The sequence below is a fragment of the Sinocyclocheilus grahami genome, unplaced genomic scaffold (assembly GCF_001515645.1).
Source record: "Sinocyclocheilus grahami isolate Dianchi unplaced genomic scaffold, SAMN03320097.WGS_v1.1 scaffold2445.1, whole genome shotgun sequence".
In the NCBI taxonomy this organism is placed as follows: domain Eukaryota; kingdom Metazoa; phylum Chordata; class Actinopteri; order Cypriniformes; family Cyprinidae; genus Sinocyclocheilus; species Sinocyclocheilus grahami.
In genome coordinates, this window is record NW_015507624.1 from 2,369 (window position 1) to 22,127 (window position 19,759).

Below are 19,759 nucleotides of genomic sequence, written 5' to 3' on the forward strand. Positions count from 1 at the left end.
TCTCTTTCTCACACACAAACACACACACACACACTCTCACTCTCACTCACTCACACACACACACACACTCTCTCACTCACTCACTCGCGCACACACTCACTCGCGCACACACACTCACACACTCGCGCGCGCACACACTCACTCGCACACACACTCACACTCACACACACACACTCACTCGCACACACTCTCTCACTCACTCACTCTCTCACTCACTCACTCGCGCACACACTCACTCGCGCACACACACTCACACACTCGCGCGCGCACACACTCACTCGCACACACACTCACACTCACACACACACACTCACTCGCACACACTCTCTCACTCACTCACTCTCTCACTCACTCACTCGCGCACACACTCACACACTCACTCGCGCGCACACACACACACACTCTCACTCGCACACACACTCACTCGCGCACACACACTCGCGCGCGCACACACACTCACTCGCGCACACACACTCACACGCACACACACACTCACACACTCACTCACGCACACACACACACACGCACACACATGTCTGTGTTTCCCAGGTAACCTCTGATCATACGTGTGTCTCTGCTCATGTGCACCGGCTCACGCTGTGTGTGTGTGTTTCAGGCTGTTGGACACCAAGCTGATGGCATCCACGCAGCCCTACAAGGTGCGTTGTGTGTGTTTAATGAGTGTATGTGTTCAGTAGTGATCTGGAGCTGTGTGTGTTTAGTGAGTGTGTTTGTGTGACAGGAGATCATCAGCAACACATCACTGGCTGAACTGCACAAACAGCTGAGAGAGAAACCTTTCAGATCACCCACCACCGGTACACACACACACTCGGACTCGCTCACGTCACTCTCCGGCCTCATGCGCGTGTGTGTGTGTGTGTGTGTGTTGTTCAGAGTGTCCTGAAGGCCTCCAGAGTTACGACACGTCCACAGAGCAGCTTCATGAAGCCGGTTATGATGCCTTCATCACTGGACTGTGCTTCATCTCCATGGCAAACTACCTGGGTGAGTGTGTGTGTGTGTGTGTGTGTGTTGTTCAGAGTGTCCTGAAGGCCTCCAGAGTTACGACACGTCCACAGAGCAGCTTCATGAAGCCGGTTATGATGCCTTCATCACTGGACTGTGCTTCATCTCCATGGCAAACTACCTGGGTGAGTGTGTGTGTGTGTGTGTGTGTGTTGTTCAGAGTGTCCTGAAGGCCTCCAGAGTTACGACACGTCCACAGAGCAGCTTCATGAAGCCGGTTATGATGCCTTCATCACTGGACTGTGCTTCATCTCCATGGCAAACTACCTGGGTGAGTGTGTGTGTGTGTGTGTGTGTGTGTGATGTGCAGGAGTAGTGATCTGCTCCCAGAGGGGCTTTTTCTCATAGGAGTCTTATGAAGAGTTATGAAAGTTATGAACCAAACCAACCAGCTAGAAAAGCATATATCAATTAACAACCTCACAACTTACAGTAGTTCTGTCTCTAAGGGTTAAGTTATTGTCTCTATTGGAGAAAATAAATGGGATTTATTACTCTATGAAAAAGATGTGTAATCGGTCGATCTGCCAGCTAATCTTGTTCAAGAGAGTGACTGTTAATATCTCGTGCGAGTTACTGCAGCTTCAGATCTGCTCATCCAATCAGAGCTCAGTTTATGAAATCTGAACAGTTTCGTTTTTCATGTGTGTCTCTCTTCTCTCAGGATCTTTTCTCACTCCTCCAAAGAGTCACATCTCTGCCCGCTCCAAACTCCTCGAACCCTTCTACAACAAGTGAGCCTCACACTCACTCTCTCACACTCACTCACTCACTCACTCTCTCACACACACACACACACACTCTCTCACACACACCTGTCTGAATCTGTGTCTCCTATGAGTTCATGTGTGTTTTCTAGATTATTCCTGATGAGGGTGATTGACATTCCCTACCTGAACATGAGTGGACCTGACCGTAAGACACTCACACTCAATATGCATACGGTGTCTCATTCATGCATTCACAGTGTCCGTTATCAAACGTTGTGTGTGTGTGTTTTCAGTGCAGCCCAAGAGAGATCATGTCCTGTACGTCACGTTCCCTAAAGAGTGGAAGACCAGCGACCTGTACCAGCTCTTCAGCGCCTTTGGTAACACCTTCACTGACACACACACACACACACACACGCTCGTCTGTCAGTGTCTGGTTGGGTGTGTGTGCTGATCTGTGTTTGCCGTGTCTCAGGGAACATCCAGGTGTCGTGGATCGATGACACGTCAGCGTTCGTGTGTCTCAGTCAGACGGAGCAGGTTCAGATAGGTAAGATTCAGCTGCTCTGCTTCAGTGTGGGCCGATGGTCTGCTAACGTCTGCTGTGTGTGTACAGCCATGAACACTAGCCGCTACGCCGAGAGCTACTGCATCCAGACCTACGCTGAGTACATGCAGTCCAGACAGAAGAGCACACACACCAGCAGGAGGTGGACTGACGACGGCTGGGCGGACACTTCCTACAGCGCCGCCGCCATGACGACCGCCTCGGGCTTCAGCCACGCCCACAGCCGGTGAGTCAGAGTCCCTCAGATGCGCGGCACGAGTTAGTTATGTGACCGTGACCGTGTGTGTGTGTGTGTGTGTTCAGACTGCAGGCGGTCAAGAGGGGCATCAGTACGTCTCCGGAGGAGCAGAATCACGACGCTGACAGCAGCTGGACAAACTACAGCAGCGTCAAGAAGATCAAGACCGACGGTCCGTGAGTCTGCTTTCACTCTGACAAACTACAGTGATGACCGTAACAGCCTCCACTTCAACACACTAGAACCATACCAGCAGCTACAGACATGATTATATTACAGTCCACACTAATGAATTGAGTGTTTAATAAAACTTTATGGTAACAGTAATTATTCAAACCCGTTTATTTCGTTAACATGAGATGTTTAATTTCGTTCGTGTCACAGGAAGCTGCTCGCAGACGTACGCCGATGTGACTGGCTCCTGTGATTGGTCCAGACTGCAGTAAGTGCCCCGCCCCTTTAACTCACTCACATGATGTCATGATGCCGTCTGATTAGCTGCTGTTTCTTCAGGCCTGATGAAGGCGGAGCCTCTGAGTCCAGTGCAGGAGGAGGCGGAGCCTGGGGAGTCCTCAGCCAATCAGAGTCAAGGTAAAAGGAGCCGCAGACACAAGAAGAGGAAGGAGGAGGAGGAGGAGGAGGAGGAGAGAGCAGCAGAGAGAGCAGGTGTGTAGAAACGCACACACGTGTCACGTGACTCGATCGCTGCATAAGCTGATGTCATGACTGATTGTGTTACAGGAGGAGCTAAATGAGGCTGTGGGTTTCTCCAGAGTTATCAGAGCCATCTCTAAATCTGTGAGTGTCTCTCTCTCTCTCTCTCTCTCTCACTCTCACTCACTCTCTCACACACACACACACACATTCAGATTATTGTGAAATAAACCGTCCTGACCTGCTTGTGTGTGTGTGACGCAGGGTAAACTGGTGGTGGGTCACAACATGCTGCTGGACGTCATGCACACCATCCATCAGTTCTGTGGGCCGCTGCCTGAGGTAACATGATGAAGCACTGAAGGATTGTGGGAGAGTGTGACGTGTCCCAGTCTGATGAGCTCTGTGTGCGTTTACAGGAGCTGGATGACTTTAAGGAGGTGGCCATGTCTGTGTTTCCCAGGTAACCTCTGATCATACGTGTGTCTCTGCTCATGTGTGCACCGGCTCACGCTGTGTGTGTGTGTTTCAGGCTGTTGGACACCAAGCTGATGGCATCCACGCAGCCCTACAAGGTGCGTTGTGTGTGTTTAATGAGTGTATGTGTTCAGTAGTGATCTGGAGCTGTGTGTGTTTAGTGAGTGTGTTTGTGTGACAGGAGATCATCAGCAACACATCACTGGCTGAACTGCACAAACAGCTGAGAGAGAAACCTTTCAGATCACCCACCACCGGTACACACACACACTCGGACTCGCTCACGTCACTCTCCGGCCTCATGCGCGTGTGTGTGTGTGTGTGTGTGTTGTTCAGAGTGTCCTGAAGGCCTCCAGAGTTACGACACGTCCACAGAGCAGCTTCATGAAGCCGGTTATGATGCCTTCATCACTGGACTGTGCTTCATCTCCATGGCAAACTACCTGGGTGAGTGTGTGTGTGTGTGTGTGTGTGTGTGATGTGCAGGAGTAGTGATCTGCTCCCAGAGGGGCTTTTTCTCATAGGAGTCTTATGAAGAGTTATGAAAGTTATGAACCAAACCAACCAGCTAGAAAAGCATATATCAATTAACAACCTCACAACTTACAGTAGTTCTGTCTCTAAGGGTTAAGTTATTGTCTCTATTGGAGAAAATAAATGGGATTTATTACTCTATGAAAAAGATGTGTAATCGGTCGATCTGCCAGCTAATCTTGTTCAAGAGAGTGACTGTTAATATCTCGTGCGAGTTACTGCAGCTTCAGATCTGCTCATCCAATCAGAGCTCAGTTTATGAAATCTGAACAGTTTCGTTTTTCATGTGTGTCTCTCTTCTCTCAGGATCTTTTCTCACTCCTCCAAAGAGTCACATCTCTGCCCGCTCCAAACTCCTCGAACCCTTCTACAACAAGTGAGCCTCACACTCACTCTCTCACACTCACTCACTCACTCACTCTCTCACACACACACACACACACTCTCTCACACACACCTGTCTGAATCTGTGTCTCCTATGAGTTCATGTGTGTTTTCTAGATTATTCCTGATGAGGGTGATTGACATTCCCTACCTGAACATGAGTGGACCTGACCGTAAGACACTCACACTCAATATGCATACGGTGTCTCATTCATGCATTCACAGTGTCCGTTATCAAACGTTGTGTGTGTGTGTTTTCAGTGCAGCCCAAGAGAGATCATGTCCTGTACGTCACGTTCCCTAAAGAGTGGAAGACCAGCGACCTGTACCAGCTCTTCAGCGCCTTTGGTAACACCTTCACTGACACACACACACACACGCTCGTCTGTCAGTGTCTGGTTGGGTGTGTGTGCTGATCTGTGTTTGCCGTGTCTCAGGGAACATCCAGGTGTCGTGGATCGATGACATGTCAGCGTTCGTGTGTCTCAGTCAGACGGAGCAGGTTCAGATAGGTAAGATTCAGCTGCTCTGCTTCAGTGTGGGCCGATGGTCTGCTAACGTCTGCTGTGTGTGTACAGCCATGAACACTAGCCGCTACGCCGAGAGCTACTGCATCCAGACCTACGCTGAGTACATGCAGTCCAGACAGAAGAGCACACACACCAGCAGGAGGTGGACTGACGACGGCTGGGCGGACACTTCCTACAGCGCCGCCGCCATGACGACCGCCTCGGGCTTCAGCCACGCCCACAGCCGGTGAGTCAGAGTCCCTCAGATGCGCGGCACGAGTTAGTCATGTGACCGTGACCGTGTGTGTGTGTGTGTGTGTTCAGACTGCAGGCGGTCAAGAGGGGCATCAGTACGTCTCCGGAGGAGCAGAATCACGACGCTGACAGCAGCTGGACAAACTACAGCAGCGTCAAGAAGATCAAGACCGACGGTCCGTGAGTCTGCTTTCACTCTGACAAACTACAGTGATGACCGTAACAGCCTCCACTTCAACACACTAGAACCATACCAGCAGCTACAGACATGATTATATTACAGTCCACACTAATGAATTGAGTGTTTAATAAAACTTTATGGTAACAGTAATTATTCAAACCCGTTTATTTCGTTAACATGAGATGTTTAATTTCGTTCGTGTCACAGGAAGCTGCTCGCAGACGTACGCCGATGTGACTGGCTCCTGTGATTGGTCCAGACTGCAGTAAGTGCCCCGCCCCTTTAACTCACTCATTTCAAACCCGTTTATTTCGTTAACATGAGATGTTTAATTTCGTTCGTGTCACAGGAAGCTGCTCGCAGACGTACGCCGATGTGACTGGCTCCTGTGATTGGTCCAGACTGCAGTAAGTGCCCCGCCCCTTTAACTCACTCACATGATGTCATGATGCCGTCTGATTAGCTGCTGTTTCTTCAGGCCTGATGAAGGCGGAGCCTCTGAGTCCAGTGCAGGAGGAGGCGGAGCCTGGGGAGTCCTCAGCCAATCAGAGTCAAGGTAAAAGGAGCCGCAGACACAAGAAGAGGAAGTCAGACAGTGAGCGTTTACATTGATGTACGCCGCGTAACTCTCGTCCGCTGAACTTGACTGTTTGTTTGTTTTCTGTCGTACAGCTTCTGAAACGATGCCACCGGCGCTCTTCGACGTTCCTCAGGTTTGGTAGTGAAGGCTCGGCAGCCAATCAGAAGCCTCGCTCAGTCCGGGTGTAATCGACAGCCAATCAGAAGACTGCACTTGACTCCTGACACCCAGCGTGTGTCGTCTGTGACCTCCCGTGACCTCTCCTGGCGTGGCCCGAGTTCAGAGCGTTTTAAAGGTGCTGAAGATACCGAGCCGTTTCCAGTGTGAGTGTGTATGAGTGCGTCCTGTAGTATTTTAACCTGGTTTCCGACGGCGCTCCCTCATTTTAAGTGTCGACGTGTCCTGCAGGTTTATTTATTCCTCATGATGGTGTTTCGTCTTTAGTGTAACCGTGATTAACAGTGAGAGAAAAGAACAACGCGTGTCAAAGAATGTCTGATGTCATCACGAGTGTCCTGTTCATGTCCTCGTTTGTTTTTGTATGAAATGTTCAAATGTTCCCTTTTCCAGGGGAGATGAAATTAAAGTGTTTCTTAGTACGTCTGTGTTGAGCTGTTCATTCAAACTGAACTGAGTTCATAAATAATTCACTTTTTGTTCAGTATTGATAGTCTGACATGAAGTCGATTCATAATGATACAGGGTCCTAAACTAATGCACACAAACTGAAACCTAATGCCCGTTTAAGACATTTAAAGTGACCTCACTGGCAGATTAACGCAATAGTGACTCCATATTAAGAGGCGAGCGATATGATCAAAACCTTTCCTGCAGTCTGAGGCGTTTCCAAACACTACATTTCTTACATTTGAGCCACATTCCTCAACAGTGCTGTTTAAACGACTGCTGATTAAATTAGAAGAAAAATTGCTGTTTCAGCTCCAGTAAATTATAGCAGCATCTCCATCAGTCAGATATAATATAACATCATATTGGGCTTATTGACTTGCACTACGGTTGTTGTACTCCTGCACAATGGGACAAATCACTGATCTCTCCTCGCAGTGATTCCCCAAACCCTTGCACTCATAACACCAGTGCGAGGCCTGTGCTGACCCGAATCTGTGCCCTGCTGATCTGTGTAGCCTCGGCGAGCAGAACACCGAAGCAGACCCAGCTCTGATCAGCAGCTGCGTGGAAGAACTCGTCTGTTTTATAGCTTCTCAGAAGGGTTTGTCTTCACCAGAACACGGACGTTCAACAGAAACACAGTGAAATAATAAAACAAGGAGATAGGAACTTAACTTTGACGAAGTGAAGCTTAATAAGGAGACCAATGTTTCTGTTTGTAAAGGATGTATAGGTGCACTAAACCTGTGGACAGCTGATAAAAAGCTTAGAATCTGTCACAATCATTTTCAATGAACCCTTCAACCACAAACCCTCCGTGTTCTTCAACAGTAAGTGGTAAAGCTGTGAGAGCTAGAAATAAGGCTTTTAAACTTCTAAAGAGAATGCATAATTATAATCATTTAATATTCTACAAGAAGGCTCAAGCAGTGGTAAGACGAACTATAAGGCAAGCTAAAAGAGATAGCTGGCGAAGCTTTTGTGGTGAGATTGGGAGAACCACACCAGTGGGTGACGTGTGGAGAATGATGAAAAGAATGGGAGGCAATAAAAGAGAGCGGGTATATCCAGTATTAGAAACCGAACGGGAAGTTGCGGTAACAGACAAGGACAGCAGAAATGCTGGTGAAAACATTTGTACGGATCCATGGGTCAGGGAACGTGAGTGAAGAAGGGAGGAGGAGGAGGGAAATAACAGAGACAACATCTAGAAGATCTAGGAAAAAATGGGAGTCAGATATAATATAACATCATATTGGACTTATTGACTTGCACTACGGTTGTTGTACTCCTGCACAATGGGACAAATCACTGATCTCTCCTCGCAGTGATTCCCCAAACCCTTGCACTCATAACACCAGTGCGAGGCCTGTGCTGACCCGAATCTGTGCCCTGCTGATCTGTGTAGCCTCGGCGAGCAGAACACCGAAGCAGACCCAGCTCTGATCAGCAGCTGCGTGGAAGAACTCGTCTGTTTTATAGCTTCTCAGAAGGGTTTGTCTTCACCAGAACACGGACGTTCAACAGAAACACAGTGAAATAATAAAACAAGGAGATAGGAACTTAACTTTGACGAAGTGAAGCTTAATAAGGAGACCAATGTTTCTGTTTGTAAAGGATGTATAGGTGCACTAAACCTGTGGACAGCTGATAAAAAGCTTAGAATCTGTCACAATCATTTTCAATGAACCCTTCAACCACAAACCCTCCGTGTTCTTCAACAGTAAGTGGTAAAGCTGTGAGAGCTAGAAATAAGGCTTTTAAACTTCTAAAGAGAATGCATAATTATAATCATTTAATATTCTACAAGAAAGCTCAAGCAGTGGTAAGACGAACTATAAGGCAAGCTAAAAGAGATGGCTGGCGAAGCTTTTGTGGTGAGATTGGGAGAACCACACCAGTGGGTGACGTGTGGAGAATGATGAAAAGAATGGGAGGCAATAAAAGAGAGCGGGTATATCCAGTATTAGAAACCGAACGGGAAGTTGCGGTAACAGACAAGGACAGCAGAAATGCTGGTGAAAACATTTGTACGGATCCATGGGTCAGGGAACGTGAGTGAAGAAGGGAGGAGGAGGAGGGAAATAACAGAGACAACATCTAGAAGATCTAGGAAAAAATGGGGGAATAGAAGATCAGTCAGTTAACCTCCGGTTTACTCTAGATGAGCTGAAAAGAGCAATTAGTCATTTAATTAATACACTGTCGTCTCCAGGAAAAGATCAGATCACAAATATAATGGTGAAACATCTTAAAGATGGGGCTATGGGCACATTTTTAGATCTGTATAATAGAGAATGGGAGGAAGCAAGATTACCAAATGCTTGGAAAGAAGCTGTAACAATTCCAATAAGAAAGCCTGGCAAAGATCCTTCTAAACCATCTAATTATAGGCCAATAGCTCTTACTTCGAATATATGTACATTAATGGAAAGGATGGTTACAGACCGTTTGACACATTTATTGGAAAAGAGCGGAATATTAACTAAATATCAAAGTGGTTTTAGAAAAGGAAGAGGCACAATGGACCCTGTTGTATGTTTGGAAAATGAAATTAGGAGAGCTCAGGTAAATAACGAGTCAGTAATTGCAGTGTTTTTCGATGTTGAGAAAGCATATGATATGATGTGGAGGGAGGGACTTTTGATAAAGCTGAAAATGATGAGTATAGAGGGAAGAATTTACAATTGGATTAAAGATTTTATGGCGTACGGAAGTATACAGGTGAGAATTGGAAATGAATTGTCGAACAGATGTGAGAGAGAAAATGGAACTCCACAAGGGAGTGTTATAAGTCCATTAGTTTTTTCCAGAATGATTAATGGTGTATTTAATCAAGTACAGCAAGATGTAGGTCGATCTCTTTCGCTGATGATGGAGCTCTATGGAAAAGGGGAAGGAATATTTTGTATATTAATGGAAGGATGCAAGAAGCAATTCGACGGGTAGAAGAATGGGCAGGTGATTGGGGATTTACATTCAGTAGAAAACACCAAGACTATAATTCTCTCTAGGAAAGGGATTATACCAGAAATAAACTTGAAGATGTACGGGAGGTCCTTAGAGAGAGTTAGAGTTTTTACATTTGTAGGTATTTATTTTGATTCAAAACTTACATGGGTGGATCATATAAACAAAGTTATTGAAACATGTCAGAAGGTATTAAACATCATGAGATGTGTAAGTGGAGTGGCATGCGGGGCACGTTTTTTGTGGTTAAAAACCATCTATGTGGCACTGATCAGATCTGTGTTTGATTACGGCAGTGTGGCACATGGTTCGGCTTCAAAAACCCTGTTGGAGAAACTGGATAAAACACAAGCCCAAGCTTTGAGACGGTGTTGTGGAGCTGTAGAAACGACACCCGTTCCTTCTGTACACGTCCTGTTAGAGGAGATTCCTCTGGAAGTGAGAAGGAAACCATTAATGATCAGTTACTGGGCTTTATCTGGGTTCCATCACACGTAGCTGTAAAGGCAAACGAGGACAGAAAAATGCAATTTATACCGAGATATATTTTACAAAATAGCTCAAGGAATGAATGCTATAGTTTTATTTTTCAGTTCCTTAAAATAACTAATTTGTGGGAGAGAATTTAAAAAAAAAAAAGAAGGAAAATTGGGAAGGAAGGAAGTAAATTTTTGATCCACACTCCATTCCAGTTGGTGGCGGAAATACACCATTTTGTTGTTTGTCAACCGCCAATAAAATTTCAAGAAGAAGAAGAAGAAGAAGAAGGTGTTTGTGTGTGAAGCAGCAGCATGTCAACAAAGAGTCTGGCGAAGTAAGAAACATCTCATCTGACACTAACACTCAGATTAAACAGATTAGTGTTATATAAACGTTATTTCATGTGTGTGTGTGTGTGTCAGGGAGCTGGGTCTGATCAGGAAGCGCAGTCACTCATCTGGAGCTCATCAGCGGCCGTCTGTCTGCAGTAAGAGTCTCTGCTGAGTGTGAGAGAGAGTGTGTGTGTGTGTGTGAGTGAGAGAGAGAGAGAGTGTGTGTGTGTGTGTGAGTGTGTGTGTGTGTGTGTGTGTGTGAGTGTGTGTGTGAGTGTCTCTGTCGGTCTGCAGTAAGAGTCTCTGCTGTGTGTTCATGTGTGGATCGTCACTGACTCTGCTGCTGCTGCTGGTGTTGTTGTTTCTCAGAGCAGCGCTTCTCTTTCCTGATCATCATTGACTTTGAGTCCACCTGCTGGAGAGAGAAGAGCAGCTGCGGCCAGGAGATCAGTAAGAGTCCTGACGCCTCTCGAGTTTCATGTCTCATCGCTTGGCTTCACATGTGTTTTGCTCCCTCATCAGTTGAGTTTCCGGCCGTCCTGCTGAACGTGTCGAACGGAGAGGTGGAGTCAGAGTTCCACTCGTACGTCCAGCCGCAGGAACACCCTGTACTGTCAGCCTTCTGCACGGAGCTCACCGGCATCACACAGGTTATCCTGAGCTCTTATAGACACCTCTGGTGATTACTGATGCTTAGTTCAGTCATGTATCTGTCACCCTGCGTATGATTGGCCGACAGGGTCAGGTGGAGTCCGCCCCTCCTCTCCACATCTGTCTGTCCAGATTCACTCGCTGGCTGCAGAGTCTCAGACCCCCGCGCTAGCGCTCACAGCCAGGCGCTGCTGCTCATCAGAGAGTGAACTTCAGTTTAAAACTCTGCAGAGGCATTGCTGAGTGGAAACGAATGCAGATGTTAGAGGAAATAAACTCTTTTAGCTAAACATTTTTAGCTGTTCAGCTGCTGTGATTTTGTTCAAATGTGAGTTGCTAGATTTGTCAAAATGTTTTTTTCCAGTGTCCACCAGTGATTTGCTGTGATCTTTAGATGTGTACGAGGTCATTGTACTATAAAATACTGCTTCAGACCTCAGTTTCCTCCTCACTGGAGAATTTGCTGAAACCAGTTGCCAAAATGATTAATTTTCTACCTCCTCCACATTATCAGACTGGAAGCAAGCTACATCTCAACCCATCACGACAGACGCGCTCGTTTGTTTAGCCTCTGTTTAAAGATTTAAGACTCCAGCATCCATATTTGACTGAATGTTTAATACATTGCTGGGTAATATTATAGTTTTGAGATGAAATAAGAAATCATGCAGTTGAGATTGGCTGTGTAGTATATATCGCTTTATGTGAATATACTGTGTGTATGCAGGTAAAGTTGGATATACTTTCAGTAGTTGTATAATTTGTTATTATTTATTAATTTGAGGTATTATTTCTAGTTGTCACACTGACATGGTTAAAGGGATAGTTTAGCCCAAAATCATCATTCTGTCATAATGTTCTTTCTTCTGTTCAACACAAAAATATATTTTGAAGAATGTGGGTAACCAAGCAGTTGCTGGTAGCCAGTAACTTCCATAGTATGGTAAAAAAAAAGACTATGTAAGTCAATAGGGACCATCATCTGTGTGATTAGCCATGTTGTGTTGTGTTCAGCAGAAGAGAGAAACTCACGAGCCAGTGATGACACAATGATCATTTTTGGCTGAACGGTCCCTTTACCTCTTCACAAACAGACAATATATTGCTGCTGCTTTTCAGTATAGAAACTAGGGCTGGGTAAAAAATATAGATTTTTTTTTTGTGAAACGATATTGATTCCCAAGAATCGATTAGTCTAGCCTGTTTTCAGTTAATGAACAGAACATTGTAGCGTGTCTCACATCCAGTAAATGACAATAAGCTTTGCTACTTTCATATGAAACAAGGTCTTAGATTTCAAATTCTGTCCATTTTTTTCTACAATACTCAAATGGCATTCTCTTTCTGACGTCCATCCGTTTTTCCATTCGGAAATATTCACACGGGAATAAGCACCCTGATTTTCCGATCAGATACATTTTAGTTTGTATACAGGGAAATAGTCATTTATATTTCAAAGAAAATTACACTGCATACCGCTGCTCTGGGGGTAAACCTAATTATCAGGGGGATGCCATCCTCCCTTCTAACTCGCCTCATCTCGAGTGGGGACCCCCCTCTTCGTTTTTCAGATCGAAAGTTACTCTAAGAACTAATCCGGCTTTCGTTCCTAAGGTCAGGGACACAACAGAAGCAATCATATTGGTGGAATTGTTAGTGTTTTCTTCATCAGAGGAAGAGTGATTACACTCGTCTCTTGGGCTGATAATTGCAGAGAGAGACCTATTTCATGTCAGTGATGGTAAATGCGTTTGTAATGTGTGACAAAGAAACAAATTTGCAGCCTCCACCGGGACTTCACGCCCACTCCACGAGAGGAATGGCTACTTCCTGGGCTCTGATCAGGAGAGTTTCTGTTCGCTGGGTGTCACCGCGCACATTTGTGAGATATTACAGATTTGATGTGACGGTCATCTCTGGCTGATTTAGTGCTTGGAGTGATATTTAATACACTTCATTCAGGTCATTCTCACATTTTTATATGTCAGAAGTGAGGTATCTCCGCTCACCACTCTTCTTGCAGTCTGCACAGTGCAGAAGATATGCGGAGAATGATGCCGTGGGTTATATACCAGAGATTGGTCTGACAACCATGCTGTAATTGTTCGGTCACCGCTGAGGCATTCCCATAGTGAGATCCCAAACGGATGTTATCAGAGAACCGGGGTTACACGAGTAAGCTAACGTTTAATGCGGAGTGACCGATCGCTGTAGCGCCGCAGTTCAACAGAAGTGGCAGCGCGAGGTGCACGCGAACAGATCGATGACTTCGCTTTAGTACCAGTTACAGCACAAAATAAACATGAATGAACATCTGAAGGTATTAAAAGAAACAACGTACCGAAATCCGTATCCTGTCTCATATAATCCCTCAATCAGTTTCATCCACGGAAATACGTCAATATAACAGCTTTTTAAACATGTCACGTAACGTCACATTTAACTCAGGAAAAACATTCAGTGACTTTAGTCAGCTAGAAAATCCACTTTAGAGAGGAGCATTTGGCTGAATGCACCATATAATATATTCATTATTTTTACTTTATTAGTTTTACTGTTCTTCAATATTTCGTTTTTTTTATTTTAACAAATCTGTCAACTACCATTTAAAAATGTATTATTTCAAAAAACTAATTGGAGTAGAAATATAACTGTGTAATTGTATAGTTTGTTTTATAACTTTATTATAAAAAAGTAATTGAGTCTAATTTAAGTGTTTGTGTACGAATCAGTTAATTTGAACCTTCAATATTATAGTAATGTAGTACCAACTGACTACTGTATAATTTACAGCATTAGTTGAGGTGTACTGTACCTGATATAAATCCAAAATCGATATTGAATCAAATCAGAATCCGATTGAATTGCAGTCGTGAAAATTGTGTCAATACCCAGCCCTAATAGAAACACGGTTTTGATTAAAAGACTCGTCTGTAATAATGAAACTTTGCTAAATCTGATGTTTGAATGAGGCATTGAGTGAAATCTGAACTCTGTTTTGCTGAACTCTTGCAGGGAAACTCCAAGAAGAACAAGAGCCGATAATGTGGACGTCTGTCTCAGTGACGGCGAACATTCCCACACCAGACACCAGACATGTGACAGGAAGCAGCTGATCTCCAGAGGAAGCGTGTGTGTGTGTGTGTGTGTGTGCGTGAGTGAGTGTCTCTGTGAGTGAGTGTGCGTGCATGCGTGAGAGTGTCTCTGTGAGTGAGTGAGTGTGTGTGTGTGTGTGTGTGTGTGTGTGTCTCTGTCTGTGTGTGTGTGAGTGTGTGAGTGTGTGTGTGAGTGTCTCTGTCGGTCTGCAGTAAGAGTCTCTGCTGTGTGTTCATGTGTGGATCGTCACTGACTCTGCTGCTGCTGCTGGTGTTGTTGTTTCTCAGAGCAGCGCTTCTCTTTCCTGATCATCATTGACTTTGAGTCCACCTGCTGGAGAGAGAAGAGCAGCTGCGGCCAGGAGATCAGTAAGAGTCCTGACGCCTCTCGAGTTTCATGTCTCATCGCTTGGCTTCACATGTGTTTTGCTCCCTCATCAGTTGAGTTTCCGGCCGTCCTGCTGAACGTGTCGAACGGAGAGGTGGAGTCAGAGTTCCACTCGTACGTCCAGCCGCAGGAACACCCTGTACTGTCAGCCTTCTGCACGGAGCTCACCGGCATCACACAGGTTATCCTGAGCTCTTATAGACACCTCTGGTGATTACTGATGCTTAGTTCAGTCATGTATCTGTCACCCTGCGTATGATTGGCCGACAGGGTCAGGTGGAGTCCGCCCCTCCTCTCCACATCTGTCTGTCCAGATTCACTCGCTGGCTGCAGAGTCTCCAGCAGGAGAGGGGCGTGGTCTTTGAGACGGACAGCACAGGCCCCGCCCCCTCCGGACACCCCTGTGCGTTTGTCACATGGTCAGGTGAGAGAATGCTTGCCTCTCTGCCTGCGCTTTATCTCTTGTATAGGTTCATTTGTAATGTCTGTGTGTGTGTGTTGATGCAGACTGGGATCTGGGAGTCTGTCTGCTGTACGAGTGCAAACGGAAGCAGCTGAGTTTTCCTGAAGCTCTGAAGAGCTGGATTGACCTGCGAGTCACTTACAGGGTACATACACACACACACACACACAAACACACACACACACCAGAGACTGACCCTGATGAATGGGAGAAATCATCCCGGTTCGGTTCATGGTTTCAGGCATTTAGTGTTTGACTCTTTTGGTTGTTTGCGTCTTTGAGACGGACAGCACAGGCCCCGCCCCCTCCGGACACCCCTGTGCGTTTGTCACATGGTCAGGTGAGAGAATGCTTGCCTCTCTGCCTGCGCTTTATCTCTTGTGTAGGTTCATTTGTAATGTGTGTGTGTGTGTGTGTGTGTGTGTGTGTTGATGCAGACTGGGATCTGGGAGTCTGTCTGCTGTACGAGTGCAAACGGAAGCAGCTGAGTTTTCCTGAAGCTCTGAAGAGCTGGATCGACCTGCGAGTCACTTACAGGGTACATACACACACACACACACACACCAGAGACTGACCCTGATGAATGGGAGAAATCATCCCGGTTCGGTTCATGGTTTCAGGCATTTAGTGTTTGACTCTTTTGGTTGTTTGCCAGCTCTTCTATAACCGGAAGCCCAAAGGTCTGAGAGGAGCTCTGCTGGACCTCGGCATCCAGTTCACAGGAAGAGAGCACTCGGGTACACTGCACGCACGCACACACACTCACGCACTCACACACTCACGCACGCATGCACACACACTCACTAAGAGGGTTTTATAACTCCGCTTTGCGTCGTACCTAACAACGTCCCTTAGCTGTTATAAATTCACTGTAAACCACGGCTTATTGCTTTATTTAGAATCACATCATTGTGTCTTTTATAAGCTGTAATCATGATGTATTGAAGCATGTTTCCTCCTGTGGTGGTTTGCTCAGGTCTGGTGGACGCGAGGAACACGGCTCTGCTGGCGTGGAGGATGGTGTTCGACGGCTGTCTGCTGACTGTGACCAAGTCTCTGAGGAGGGTGAGTTCTGTCACAGGTGACTCCACCCCCTGCCTGACGCCACAGCCAATCAGGAGCCGGCGCTGAGCTGTGCTAAACCAGCATGTGTCTCTGTCTCTCAGGCGCTGGTGAAGTCCAGACCTCCGCGTGCAAGCGTCTCCGGTGAGCGTCCCTCAGCGCTGAGTGAGCGACCCGAGCGTAACGAGCAGCAGACGAGTGTGTGTCGATCGCTCGTGTCGCCGCGCACCGTCCTCTGCAGCACAAACACTCCGCTGTGTGCCGGCGTGTCCAGACCGCTCGGGAATCTCAGCACACTGGCCGGGCTCTCGGACATGACCTACGACCCCGAGACTCCAGACGCCTGCTGGCGAGACGGAGTCCTGCTGACCGAGGGGGAGGAGCCTGGCTCCTGTGATGGTGTGCTCGTGGGGGCGGAGCCTGAGGAGCCTGATCCCACAGGACCCAGCAAAACCCGGTCAGACCACTACAAACCTGCCAGACCAGCGTCCAGCTCTGCCTGCACACCGCTCCGGCGCACAGACCCGTACGGGCCGCTCTCGCGCTTCTTAGGACGCAGCGGCGCGTCGTTCAGTGTTTATACAGACCCGCCCCGCACTGTGAGCCTCGCGTCTAAGATCACGTCTCCTCTGTGCGGCTGCGGCCGGAGGGCCAGGCGTCTGACGGTGGGGAACGGCGGGCCGAACCACGGCCGTGGGTTCTACAGCTGCCCCGTCAGACGACAGAGCTGCGGCTTCTTCAAGTGGGAGTCTGGATTACTGCAGTCCAGCAAACAGAACCGCATCAGAACACCACAGACCTGCAGCTCTAGACCCCTCCGGTGAACACTGGATGCATCGTGCCTTTAGATTTGAACAAACCTGCTGAAGAATTTATTTATTATAAAGAAAACACTTTTTTAAAGTATTTTTAGAAATTGTGTCAGGGACATCTGCAAGCTTAAGCTTAACATTTCTACATCCGTTCTTCTGTTTTTGTGAGAGAATCAGCACATGATATGATCTCAGAAGAGCACACTGCTCATTAAAGACATGACCGCAAGCATGCATGTCCATATTCAGACTTCAGATGATGTGTTTAGCTGTCAGATACGTCTGTCGTTATTCTGCATTACAGCTTCATGATTATGATGATGATCTCATGAATTGTGTCTTTGTGATTTTAACAAACCTGTACAATAATATTTATAATAAATCACATTTAATTTGTTCTGTCAGGGACATGAAAACAGTTGCACGTGGAGACTGCTATGCTCGTTCTAGTAGGTTTTACATGCGTAACATGTTCCTCACAATAGATTATAGAATGGGTTTTTAACACTTCACTTGAAGCCTGTGTATATAATGCATTATTAAATATTATATCCTTCAGTGCTCTGGTCTTTAATGGGTAGTGTTGCTCAGCTGGTCTCTACAGAATCCCTCACAGCAGCTCAAGAGTGTTAAGACTGAGTGAAACACATGTCCACTGAAGGATTTTCACCTCGGGAGAATGAATATATGCATTGTCATGTTAAAAAAAAGCCCAATAATGCAGGGAATGAGGGGAGGGTAGCATCTTCAGTTTCAGGTTCTTGTATTACATCACACAGTGGTGTGTGAACTCATGCCAGCGTTGATAAAGCACAACTCCCTCACACCTTCAGCTCTCATACATCCCTATAGAAGAGCTTTACTACCACTGAACGTCACTGTGGGTACCAGGCACTTCTCTCTGTACTCCTCCTCTAGCAACACCAGAACATTCTGGATGCTTTTGGATCTGAAATGATTGACTTGGTCTCTTGAGAGCAGAGAATGGATTCCCAGAAGTCTCTATTTTGTAAATATGGGCCCTGGAAGAGGTTAAATGAGTTTATTTTGCTTTGGCTACAGTGGGTAGTTCTAGTGGTGACAACAACCATGCATGCACTCCTGCAGGCTGCGTCATACTCTGTGAGATAAAGTGTCACTCTTTTCACAGCTTTTGCCGGCTCTGAGACGCTTGCATGTTATTTCTCCGGCTCTTTTTCTAGCAGAAACTCACTCATTACTAAATGAAAACTTAAAGTGAAGACCTGATTATTTCAGCCTTATCACAAGTCCATTGTTTTTGAATGTAGGTGCTACTTCTGCTATATTTTCACACTTAAAACAATAATGTGGTATTCTTCTTGTACCATTCTCCTCTTTTATGCTAAGAAATAAGTCACCTGGCAGTTCTCTCTCGAGTGGTTCCACTGCTGCCAGCATTAAGTCTGAGTATGATTCAGAGGGCTATATAACACTTTTAATTGTCAGGAAATTACTTGTCTTTAAAAGTTTTGGTTCAATATACTTACCTGTTGATCAGAAATAGCCTTAAACCTAGACACTGTTTTAGTTTTCTTTAGTAACATTCAGGAGGGTGTACTCATTATTGCAACACATTGTATCACTTTGATAATAAAATCTTATTTTGCTGAATAGTTTTGGCATTCTTTGGTAATTGATCAAGCAGGCTTGTTGGAACATTACATCCCCAAAGAACCCTGACATGTCTTCTGAGTACAGAGAAATTGCTGAATGTGTTCAGTTTAGAGGGGTGTACTCATTTATGCTGTGCACTGTACTTAGTAATGGACATTATAATGCATTGTATTATTTAATTGTATCCACAGTTAAGATACTTAACTATTCATTGTTACAACTTTGCATCAAAACACATGATAAACAATTGCATATGTAATAAGGAATCTGCAAATACATTTTATAATGCATTTTAACTTCACATAATTTATGAAATGATACAATTTATTACAACAAACAATTATGAGTACTTTTATAATACATTATGCACAAAGGCTTTAAGTGTTTTTATATAAAAACAAATTTAATTCTCTATATTTTCACAACTTTTAAAATGAAAACACACGTGATGTTTATGGTTTTGTAACTTCTTTTTTGCAGCACCGTCAAACGCGTTTCGTAATCACATGTCCCACACGGGGCCCTGTATGACGCGCGCTACGGAGAGCCTGAAGCGCGACAGACACAAACACACGCGTGCCAGGAGCGCTCATAACGCGGAGTTTCTGCATCTCTTCATTCAGCAGCACCAGCACCAGCACCAGCACCACCAGCAGCAGCAGCAGAGAGTGTGTGATAAAGAGCAGTATGTCCGAGACGCGCAAGAGGAGCAGGAAGCGCTTCGGAGGACACGCGCACAAGAAACACAGGGGCGCGCGCGAGCTGCAGGTGGGCGCGCAGGGGGTGCTCGTCACCTGCAACATGAACGAGCGCAAGTGTACGAGCGAAGCCTTCAGCCTGCTCAACGAGTACGCGGACGCGCTCTACGGCCCCGAGCAGGTCAGCAGCATGATGTCAGACAAGTGCACTATAGAGATGTTACGCTAGTGTAGTGCACTATAGAGATGTTACGCTAGTGTAGTGCACTATAGAGATGTTACGCTAGTGTAGTGCACTATAGAGATGTTACGCTAGTGTAGTGCACTATAGAGATGTTACGCTAGTGTAGTGCACTATAGAGATGTTACGCTAGTGTAGTGCACTATAGAGATGTTACGCTAGTGTAGTGCACTATAGAGATGT

At 46.0% G+C, this 19,759-nt stretch overlaps 3 protein-coding genes across 5 annotated transcripts in view; all 3 read left to right on the plus strand.

The window, feature by feature from the left end:
* LOC107575036 (poly(A)-specific ribonuclease PARN-like) overlaps positions 1-6,586 on the plus strand; it is an 8,938-nt gene extending 2,352 nt beyond the window's left edge. The window contains 28 exon segments of the mRNA XM_016261443.1: positions 617-659; positions 743-818; positions 898-1,008; positions 1,044-1,154; positions 1,190-1,300; positions 1,694-1,763; positions 1,889-1,944; positions 2,033-2,119; positions 2,215-2,289; positions 2,356-2,533; positions 2,611-2,721; positions 3,094-3,211; positions 3,287-3,343; positions 3,464-3,541; positions 3,619-3,662; positions 3,732-3,774; positions 3,858-3,933; positions 4,013-4,123; positions 4,517-4,586; positions 4,712-4,767; positions 4,856-4,942; positions 5,032-5,106; positions 5,173-5,350; positions 5,428-5,534; positions 5,747-5,804; positions 6,018-6,038; positions 6,040-6,134; positions 6,212-6,586. Of these exon segments, the coding sequence (XP_016116929.1) occupies positions 617-659; positions 743-818; positions 898-1,008; positions 1,044-1,154; positions 1,190-1,300; positions 1,694-1,763; positions 1,889-1,944; positions 2,033-2,119; positions 2,215-2,289; positions 2,356-2,533; positions 2,611-2,721; positions 3,094-3,211; positions 3,287-3,343; positions 3,464-3,541; positions 3,619-3,662; positions 3,732-3,774; positions 3,858-3,933; positions 4,013-4,123; positions 4,517-4,586; positions 4,712-4,767; positions 4,856-4,942; positions 5,032-5,106; positions 5,173-5,350; positions 5,428-5,534; positions 5,747-5,804; positions 6,018-6,038; positions 6,040-6,134; positions 6,212-6,261 (2,353 nt within the window). The 3' untranslated portion in view covers positions 6,262-6,586.
* Positions 6,587-10,347: 3,761 nt separating this feature from the next.
* eri2 (ERI1 exoribonuclease family member 2) lies at positions 10,348-17,748 on the plus strand. Its single transcript, XM_016261450.1, has 9 exons — positions 10,348-10,533; positions 10,622-10,686; positions 10,901-10,981; positions 11,054-11,181; positions 14,936-15,089; positions 15,173-15,273; positions 15,784-15,865; positions 16,105-16,193; positions 16,295-17,748. Exons 1-9 carry the CDS (start codon positions 10,511-10,513, stop codon positions 17,012-17,014), a joined length of 1,443 nt encoding a protein of 480 aa, XP_016116936.1. The 5' UTR covers positions 10,348-10,510; the 3' UTR covers positions 17,015-17,748.
* Positions 17,749-19,122: 1,374 nt separating this feature from the next.
* Positions 19,123-19,759, plus strand: part of thumpd1 (THUMP domain containing 1) — a 4,318-nt gene continuing 3,681 nt past the window's right edge. Inside the window, exon 1 of one of the 3 annotated variants that reach the window (XM_016261453.1) lies at positions 19,123-19,516. In XM_016261453.1, coding sequence (XP_016116939.1) covers positions 19,325-19,516 — 192 coding nt within the window. In that variant the 5' untranslated portion in view covers positions 19,123-19,324. The remainder of the gene's footprint in view (positions 19,517-19,759) is intronic. The other 2 variants (XM_016261451.1, XM_016261452.1) reach the window with 2 other exon arrangements.